Below are 10,637 nucleotides of genomic sequence, written 5' to 3'. Positions count from 1 at the left end.
AATAAAATAAAGGCATGCTGTCCATTAAAAACAAACAGTGATAAATTCAGAATGTGTGTGTGTGTGTGTGTGTGTGTGTTTGTTCCCATCCACCTCCATTTGTTTTTGGTACTGGGGATTGAATCCAGGGTGCTTAAATGAGCCACATCCCTACTCTTTTTTATTTTTTATTTTGAGACAGGGCCTCACTAAATTGCTGAGGCTAGCTTAGGACTCGAGATCCTCCTGCTTCAGCCTCCTCAGCCTCTGGGGTTACAGGGGAAGGCCACCAAGCCCGCTCCACCATACAGACTTCAGAATCTTGCATCTCCTCCCAACTCCAGCAGCAAGTGAAATCATAGAGGGGTGAGCGACACATCTGGAAGTACAGGAACTTTCCCGGATGTTGGCTGGGGTAGGACTGAGTAGGGCACTGATTGCTGGCAGGGAAGGGTAACTGGGGTGACTGACCGGAGTTGGGGGTGGGGACAGGTATGGGGTGTCACATTACCGAGAACCCGCCCTGTGGTTGGACACTTGAGTGGCTTCCATCTTCTTCTGGGCGTCTCCTCCTGATCGGCACGTCGCAGATTTAGGATGGCAGGCAACTCCTGCCTGGGTCCGCTTTGCATCGGATGGGCCTAAGCAGTGAGCGGCAGCGTGGGCTTTTTCCTATTAGTTTAGCCGAGAGCATCACTCCAATTCGCGGAGGAGGAAAAGCGAAAGGGTTTTGGCCCGCCTCAGCCCCCGTAGCGAGGGGGCGGGGCCCGGAAGAGAGCAGGATGGCGGCGCTGGACAGTGACAGCGAGGAGGACCTGGTCAGCTATGGGACGGGCCTGGAGCCTCTGGAAGAAGGTGCGGACCGAATTAGCAGAACCTAGAAAATAGGCTGGGGATCCAGGATTCGGGACCCCAAAGTGCAGCTTGGTGCTGGGCCTTTGCTCACTCGCTGTGGGCACTGGGGACGCAGCGATTGGGGAGGCGTGCGCTGCGCTCTCGGGGTGCTCACGTTCTGGGGGGAACACAGACCCAGAGGGATGAGGGATACAAATCTGATGAAACAGCTCGTGTGAGAGCGGGGGGTGGGGTCGGCAGGCAGCCTCTTCTAAGAAGGGGACGTTTGCGCTCAGACTTGAAACCAAGGAAGAAACCAGCCCTGGGAAGATCTGGGGGCGTGGGGAGGGGGAGCATTTCAGGCAGATGGAACAGCAAATGCAAAGGCCCTGTTGGGGCAGCCAGTTTAGTCGATGGAGGGACAGGCAGGCTGGTGTGGGTGGAACAGACAGCACCAGGGAGAAACCGGCAGAAGATGATGTCAGAGGTGCAGGCAGGGGCTGCATCTTGGTATGGTAAGGAGTTGGGAATTTATATTAAATTTAAGAGAGCCATTGGAGGGTTTTAAACAGGGAGGGATGTGTGTGCGTGTTTTGATACAGGGGATTGAACCCAGGGGCATTTTACCACTGAATTACATCCCCACCCTTTTTTATTTTTTGTTTTTTTGAGGGTCTCACTCAGTTGCTCAGGGCTTCACTAAGTTGTTGAGGCTGGCTTCAAACTTGGTTATCCTCCTGCCTCAGCCAACCCCAGTTACTGGGATTAACGGTACAGAGGCATTGTCTCCAGACCTTTTAAATGCTATTTCCCTGCTTCACTCTTTCTCACTCTCAACCAGACTGTTCTCTGAGTCAAAGGTGGAATAATATTAGAAATAGAGCCAGAGCCAGACCTAGGCCTGTGGGGGCACACCTATAATTCCAGCTGCTCTGCTTGGCTGGGGAGGCTGAGGCAGGAGGATCAGGAGTTCAAAACCAGCCTCAGCAACAGGGGGGCGCTGAGCCACTCAGTGAGACCCTGTCTCTAAATAAAATTCAAAATAGGGCTGGGATGTGACTCAGTGGCTGAGTGCCTCTGAGCTCAATCTCTGGTATTCCCCCACACAAACCAAAAAAAAAAAAAAAGAGAGAGAGAGAGAGACAGACAGAGACAGAGACAGGGTCTCTCTTAGCACCTTGCTGTTGTTGAGGCTGGTTTTGAACTCACAATTCTCCTGTCTCAGCCTCTGGAGCTGCTGGGATTACAGGTGTGCACCACTGCGCCCAACCCCAGTCCTTTTTTATATCTCATGAAGAGACAGAGTTTCACTGAGTTGCTTAGGGCCTTGCTAAGTTGCTAAGGCTGGTTTTGAACTTGAGATCCTCCTGCCTCAGCCTCCCTAGCCACTGTGATTACAGTGTGTGCCACCATGCCCAGTTTGCCCTCAGCTTATAGAAGGCAGAGAAAGGCTAGTTTTTTAATTGCTTCTTAATGTTTGAAGACAGCCTTTCTGTTTCCTCTAAGACATCTCTGTTCCACACTCAATATCTCCAGTTCTGTGATAAATTCAGTCTCACCACTATTTTCAGAGCTCTTCTCCAAATAGACCAGCCAGTGGGTAGAACAGGGCTATCACGGTATTCCATCATTCTTGACTATTCTTCATTGGAGACTATTCTTTATTGGAGAGTGTCAAATCTAGTAAAGAATTGCTGGGTTTCTATTCTCGTGACTAAAAGGCTCAGGGGTCACTCCAGTTAAACTGGGCTAACTGGGCTGCGCAAAATAACCACACAAGAGACACAAATACCTTTTTCTTTGGGGTCGCTGTGACGGCTCCTCTGACTTAAGGGTCCGCAGAAAGAGAGAGAGCGAGAGCACATGCTGACCCTTTTTATTGAGGAGAAGCTATTCAAATGATGCAAGGGGTCAGGTTTCTGGGGGCTGAGTCTATCTTCATGATGTCCACTGTCAGCAGGTTGACTGACACCTAGGTAGGCCACACCCAAAGGCACAGTAAGAGAAGGGGACACACACAAGGCACTTCCATGGAAGATTCTACCCTAAACAGGGCAAGGGATTATATTACAAAGGAACAGGTGAGCATAGCTTCACCCATGGGGCTGTAGCAAGACACACCCAAGCATGAGACACCGACCCTCAAACCCAAGAAGGGTGGAGAAAGCTCTGCCACATTCCTGCGACTGAGCACCTCAGCACCCAGCCGGGGAGTGTGACTCAGTCACATGTAAGGTTGGTCTCCCACAAAGAATAAAATCATAAATTTTTGCAAGTTCTAAAAAATGTGATATAGATGAGAAATATTCCTGTACAAAACAACCAGAAAGCCTCAGGAGGCAGAATAGGGGTCCTGTAAAGACTGGTTAGAACTTAGCTATGCAAGAAGACAAGGGCTAAGCATGCATGTGTGAAGTTACTACAGCCATGTTAAACATCTGTTCCCGTCATTTCTGTATTTCTGGTCTCACGGCTATTTCCTTGTCAAGTGACATCTTGTTACATCATCAACTATTTGACCTTTATTTTTCTATTTCTTCTCTTTCTCCTCTTTCAGTATTAGATCCAGGGTCTCTACTACTGAGCTACATCCACAGCCCTTTTTATTTTTTATTTTGAGACAGGTTCTCTCTCTGTTGCCCAGACTAGCCTTTAACCTCTCAAGTATCTGGGATGATAGGCATTCATCACCACATCAAGCCCCATCCCTTTTATTCTATCTCACTATGTTGCCAGCCTCAAACTTGGGATCCTTCTGCCTCAGCCTCCCAAGTAGCCCGGATTATATGAGTGTTACCTACTGTGCCTGGCTCTAGTTCTTGTTTTGATGATGGACAAAAAATTTGAAATGAAGCTTACTAATCATGCATTCGAAGTGGAAGGAAAGGATATGTAATTTGTAGATTTTTTTGGTCTGGTCTAGAAACATCCTTTAATTTCTTAGTATTAAATTTTTTTGAGGATTGATCATTGTTTTCCTGCTTCCTTTCTTTTTTCTTTTTTTCGTGCTGGGGATTGAATCAAGGGCCTCCTGTATGCTAAGCACACATTCCACTGAGCTACATCCCGTTCATTGTTTTCCAAACACTTTGAAGTTTAAATGCACTCTGACTATATTTTACAATATATAACACTATAACAATCACTTTTACTCTGCCTTTGAAGTTTTAGTGACAGGTTAGACAAACATTGATAGAGGAGGGACTCCACACCTTAATTAAAGTCACTGGTCCTGACTTTTGTTAAGAGTTAGCCAGGGAACTTAGTGATGGTGACCAACATGAAAGGAAATGGGTACTAGTACTTACCTATTCTTTCCCAAGATATTTTCACTTGGTTCCAGAATTAATTCTCATCTCCAACTCATTCTGTACCTCCTATATCTCCAAACACATTCTGTTTTCCTCCTTGATGCTGTGACTCTTATCCTTAAAACTACCTGTGACTTCCATCACCCACAGCACATACCATACACTTTACAGCATCATATTCAAGATCCTCCACACTGTCTGCCTTTCTGGTTCTGTCTTATACTTCTTCCCCCTTCTCTAGTCCAATTGGACTGCTTTCTCAAGATATCTAACAAGCTGCACCCACAGCTCAACATTGCCTTGTTATACCTCTTCGCTGATGGGTGTCAATGCTTCTGTTGGGAATCGTATCTTTATCTGCAGCTTTCAAAATTCTGCTCATGTCAAGCATGGTGGTTCACACCTGTTATTCCAGCTATTCTGGAGACTGAGGCCAGAGGATCACAAGTTCCAGGTCAATCTGGGTACTTAGTGAGATCCTGTCTCAAAATAAAATTTAAAAAGGGCTCAGCATGTAGCTCAGTGGTAGAGTGTTTATGTAGCATGTGTAAGAGACCCTGGATTCAATCCCCAGTTCTGGAAAAAAAAAATTCTTTTCATTCCTAAGGGTGGCTGATATGGCCCTTCATGTTGTCAGAAACACAGAAACATGCAGGTCTCTTATGTTAGTCTCTGTGTTTAGTTTTCTACTCCATGGTCTAGAACCAAGATGCTTAATGAAAGGCCTCCAGTAAACTTCTGTCCAGGAATAAGTAAGGGACGGTGTGGGTGGTATCCCTGGCCTGGAGACAGAGTTAAAATATGGTTCAGCTTTGTGCTTATTAAGTGTGGACTCCAGGGCAGTAACTTAATCAGTGTCCTTATCATTGTATAATAAATGAAATGATTTCTCATATCTGATATGGAAGGAATTCATTGTTATTATTAGCAGTAATATGACAGGGTGTAGCTAAAATGCCACCTCCCTTCTGGAGTTTTCCCATCTCTGTTTCTAGAAGTGGCGCCTTCTCAGGAGTCCTATGGCACCTAGTTGGCCACACTGGTTGACCCTCATCATTTGTTGCTACAGGTCCCACTTAGTTGTCTGCAGATTGTATCTTCCCTTCCAGATCAAGAACAGGAGAGCAGAGCAAGAATAGTACCTAGGCCTGGAAGGACCTGCCCTTACCTTAGCCCAAGTATTCTTAGCTGGGATCAATTAGCAACGTCTGAGCTGGGTGCAGTAGCGCAAGCCTGTGATCCCAGCAGCTTGGGAGGCCGAGGCAGGAGGATTGTGAATTCAAAGCCAACTTCAGCAATTTAGTGAGGCTTTAGGAACTTAGTGAGACCCTGTTTCAAGGTAAAATACAAAAACCTCTAGGGCCAGGTGGCTCATGCCTGTAATCCCAGCAGCTCTGGAAGCTGAGGCAGGAGGATCACAAGTTCAAAGCCAGCCTCAGCAAAGGCAAGGTGCTAAGCAACTCAGTGAGACCCTGTCTCTAAATAAAATACAAAATAGGGCTGGGGATGTGGCTCAGTGGTCGAGTGCCCCAGAATTAAATCCCCAGTACCTGCTCCCCAAAAAAACCCCCAAATCAAAAAACAAACAAAAGTAGCTGGGGATGTGACTCAGTGATTAAGCATCCCTGGGTTCAATCCCTGGTATCATACAACAGCAGCAAAAAAATTAGCAATGTCTGTAGGCATGTTTTGGTTGTTACAGTTATTGGGGTTGGGGTAGGGGGAGCTGCTACTGGCATCTGGTGTTGTAGTCCAAGGATGCTGCTAAACATCCTAAAGTGCCCAGGATATCTCCCCACAATAATTATCATTTAGCACAAACTGTCAGTAGTGCTGATGTTGAGAAGTTCCAACTTAGCCAACAATCATGCCAGTTGCACATGTGGTAATGAAGTGTATACTGCATTTCTAAGAAATGATTGAGCATCTTGGATTAGGGGGCCCAAGCTGTAATTTGGTTCTTTAGAGTAAAAAAAAAAAGAGAGAAGACATTTTAGCTGATATTAACTGAGCATCACTATGGTTAGACACTATGCTCATCTGTCTGCATACTTAATCCTTATTATCATTTTACAAAGATGGGATCCATTGTTACCTTCATTTTATAGTCTTGGAGGCTGAGGTTTAGAGAGATTAAGTAATTTGCTCAAGACCATAATACTAACAAATAGTGGGATAGGGGGATTTGAACTCAGATCTCCTGATTTTCAAACCTGAGCTCCTGTTTGCCGTGCTGTAAGGTTATACTCCAGGAATGACCTGGACTTTCATAAGCCACAGATAAGATTTTAAGACTATGAAGCTGGAAGCTCCTTTATTTTTTGTCTTCTACTATTTGTTCCAAAAATAGGAGCAGCTGGGCTTGGTAGCACATACCTATAGTCTCCAGTACTTAGGCTGAGTGGAGAGCCCATGAGTTCAAACCGGTCTGGGTAACATAGTAAGACCACATCTCAGAAAAAGAAAAAAGAAAAAGAAAAATGTGGGAACTAAAGTAGGAGCTGACTTAAGTATTATAGTTAACAGCGGTCCATGTGCTCCTCAACACATCTTATACATTGTATGTAATAATGATAATAATAGCAATAGCAGCTAGTAATTTTAAAGTATTTATTGTATGCTACTTTTTTTTTTTTTTTTGGTACTAGGGATTGAACTCAAGGGTGTTTAACTACTGAACTACATCCCCAGCCCTTTTTATGTTTTATTTTGAGACAGGGTCTCACTAAGTTGCTTACAGGCTCACTAATTGCTAAGGCTGGTTTTGAACCTGCAATGGTCCTGCCTCAGCCTCCTGAGCTGCTGGGATTACAGGTGTACACCACCATGCCTGGCATGTATGTGCTACTCTTCTTGCTGAGAACTTTATAGGCAAGCATTATTTAATTTGCACATTCTATGAAAGAGCTATTGCTATTAATGTCATTTCTCTTTTATAGATGAGGAGATTGAGGCACAGAGAGGCTAAATTAACGGAAGTTTAGTACCAGTAAAGGTGGAGTTGGCTTTAAAGTGCACAGTGCTGTGACTCTCAATCCCTTTCCCTTAATTAACCACTGAACCTATTTTCTGTTCTGTTTAAATAAATTCAGAATTCTGCAATTTTAATTAGAGTCAATAAAATTAGGCAGGAATTTTTGACATATACTTGAAACCATAAATCGAAAGAATTTTTAGCCTAGGCTAAAGTGTATTAAATGTCTTTTGCTTGAGTGAGGTAACAACCCAGCTCTTTTTGACAAAGTTGAGAAAGGAATGAGTTTAAAGAATAGTAACTCTGGAATAAAGAGATTCACAGAAATTAAGGGAACCCTAAGACTTGGGGAAAACAGAGCCAGCCGTGATGGTGCACACCTGATCCCAGCTACTCAGCAGGAGGAAACAACTGAAGTATGAGAATCAAAATTTCAAGGCCAACCTCAACAAATAATGTGTCACTGCAGCATATTGCCTTCTTCATTGCCAGGAGGTTTCTCTTCCAGCTGTTTGAACCCTCCCTAATAATTTTTTTTTTTTTTTTTTTGGTGTTGGGGATTGAACCCAGGGCCTTGTGCATGTGAGGCAAGCACTCTACCAATTGAGCTATATCCTCAGCCCATAATTTTTTTTGTAATGAAATTCAATAGGAAAAGCAGGGCATTTTTGATACAATATTTCTAAAATAAACTTGATAAAATATATTTTTTTGGACCCTATAAGCTAGTAAATTCTAGAAAGAGCAGCTTAATTTAAATAGTTATATTTGAAGTTGCAAGAATTAAAGATTGTTGTTTAAGAAATGACATTTTGGGCTGAGGTTGTGGCTTAGAGGTAGAGCAATTGCCTAGCAGGTGCAAGGCCCCAGGTTCGATTCTCAACACCATGTAAAAATAAATAAAATAAAGGTATTGTGTCCAATTACAACTAAAAAATTAATTAAAAAAAATAAAAAGAGGGCTGGGGTTGTAGCTCAGTGGTAGAGCGCTTGCCTTGCATGCACGAGGCCCTGGGTTCGATCCTCATTACCACATAAAAATAAATAAATAAAAATAAAGATATTGTGATCATCTACAACTAAAAAATATATATATATTAAAAAAAAATAGAAAGAAATGACATTTTCCCCAGAGGCTCTGGAGCTGAGGCAGGAGGATCACCAGTTCAAAGCCAGCCTCAGCAAAAGCAAGGCACTAAGCAACTCAGTGAGACCTTGTCTCTAAATAAAATTCAAAATAGGGCTGGGGATGGTGCTCAATGGTCTACTGCCCCTGAGTTCAATCCCTGGTACTTGAAAAAAAAAAAAAAAAAAAAAAAAAAAATGACATTTTATGATATTTTCCCTGAATTCTAACTCACCATTTTCTTCTTTTCATTCAAAACACATTTTTTTTTTTTTTTTCCCCTTCAGGTGAAAGACCAAAGAAGCCAATTCCTCTACAGGATCAGACTGTCAGAGATGAAAAAGGAAGATATAAACGATTCCATGGAGCCTTTAGTGGAGGGTTCTCTGCCGGGTATTTCAACACTGTTGGCTCAAAAGAAGGTATGATCTTTCCACTCACAGCTATTCCATTGCTAAAGCAAATGATTGAAGTATCCTGATTTCCCTCTCCTGCCTTTTAAAGAAAAGTTCTTCTTTAAATATTTTGGTGTATACACTGTAGTCTTTTGTATTCTTCAAATGCTTGTTGACTTGCATGTTGTCTGTTGACTGCAACCTGAAGATGAAAGATTTATGTTGTTTTTTTAATTTTTTATTATAACTTTATAGTTATACATAGTAATTGGGTTAATCACGACAAACTCATACAAGTATGGAATTCGATTTCAATTCAGGATCTCCCCTTTTACCTACCCCTCTCCCTCCTGTGTTCCTTGAAAAGAGTTTTTTTCCACTTTGGAGAAAAATGGATACATTCTAACCAGATGATTAAATCATAATAATGACTTTGTTTCATACTGTGTGTGCCATGTACAAAGTACCCTCACCAGGATTCACTGAGTTAATCATTGATTGTCTCACCTGACTCAGTGACTAAGGAGGACAGGTGTCATAGGTGTTTAATAGATGAGGCCATAGGGTCAGGGAGGTTAAGGAGTCAGCCTTGCTTTAGAACTATCTGGGGAATCACCAGTGGCTCTGCTAACACTAGGGACCTCAGCATGATTGGTTACTACTTGCTCTCACCCTAGAGAAAAAAAATCAATTGAAAATTTCACATTATATAGTATAAAACATTACATATTATTTAAAATAATGTATGTGTGTTTTTTGTTGTTATTTTGTTTTTGTTTTTCTTTTGAGTACTATGGATAAAACCTAGGGCCTTGCTCATACTGAACAGGTACTCTACCACTGAACTACACCCCCAACCCCATATTGTTTCTTTTCTTTTTTTGTGGTACTGGAATTTGAACCCAGGGATGCTCTACCACTGAACCACATCCTCAGTTTTTTTTTTGTGTGTGTGTGTGTAGTGCTAGGGATGGACCTCAGTTCTTTTAAGTTTTTATTTTGAGACAGGGTCTTGCTAAGTTGCTGATGCTGGGATTACAGGTGTGGGCCACCATGCCTAGCAGAAATTTATTTCTTTTGTTTCTAATTCTTAAAGGGAGACCTCACTGAATTCACTAAGATTTGACAACAGGGGCTCTAAGGATTAATAAAAACTTTATTTGAGTTTGTTTGAGTAATTATGTCTATATAAGCAGTGTGATGGGCAGTAACTGAAAGTTTATAGTTATTGTGAGTTTCAAGTTTCTGTATGTTACTTAATTATGTAGCTATAAACCAAAATATTATGTAGGATCATAAAAGTCTAAACTCTTTTTTTTCCCCCAGGATGGACACCCTCTACTTTCATATCTTCACGACAGAATAGAGCAGACAAATCTGTTCTTGGTCCTGAAGATTTTATGGATGAAGAGGTGGGTGCGCAAAACTTTTTAGTGCTGGTTCAGAGATGGGATGTGTGTGGTTGGTTGTCATACCATCCCTCTCTCCAGAAAGTCCAATGTCTGATTTCCTCTTTGTTTGTAAGGCTTTATCGGCTTAGTTCAGTTGTTTTACATGCCCATTCCTAAAGCTGTCCCTGGTAAGGAAAACAGGACCAAAATGACTGCCTTAGATAAGATAGGAACCCCTATTCATTAACTATGCCCTCCCCCATACTGGGCACACCACTCCTAAAGTGCTTGGTGGCCTGGACAACCTCAGAGCTCTAACAAGGAAAGAGGAAAGGGGCAATGGATGTTGGATAGGCAGCCACGGCATCTGCTCCAGAAAATGCAAAAGGACTCAAGGCCTGGCACATAGGCACTTAAAGTGCTTGCTGGCTGTGACGCTAAGTTTGCTCCTTCACACTGACCTTTGAAATATATATATATATATATTTATATATTTATATTTATTTATATATTACATAAAATACATAAAATTATATATAAATAATATATAATTACATATAAATATAAATTTATATATATATGTATAAAATTTTTTTTTTAAAAGGTACGACCTCTTTTTTTTTTTTT

At 42.3% G+C, this 10,637-nt stretch overlaps 1 protein-coding gene across 2 annotated transcripts in view; it reads left to right on the top strand.

Moving 5' to 3' along the window:
* The first annotated feature begins 587 nt into the window (after nt 1–587).
* The window catches only part of Gpatch1 (G-patch domain containing 1), a 44,778-nt gene continuing 34,728 nt past the window's right edge, over nt 588–10,637 (top strand). For both annotated transcript variants that reach the window (XM_015496927.2, XM_048790975.1), the window contains exons 1-3: nt 588–834; nt 8,512–8,646; nt 9,946–10,031. In XM_015496927.2, the coding sequence (XP_015352413.1) occupies nt 615–834; nt 8,512–8,646; nt 9,946–10,031 (441 nt within the window). In that variant the 5' untranslated portion in view covers nt 588–614. The remainder of the gene's footprint in view (nt 835–8,511; nt 8,647–9,945; nt 10,032–10,637) is intronic.

Source organism: Marmota marmota, unplaced genomic scaffold (genome assembly GCF_001458135.2).
Source record: "Marmota marmota marmota unplaced genomic scaffold, marMar, whole genome shotgun sequence".
NCBI classification, from domain to species: Eukaryota; Metazoa; Chordata; class Mammalia; order Rodentia; family Sciuridae; genus Marmota; species Marmota marmota.
This window is presented reverse-complemented; position numbering and strand designations above follow the sequence as displayed.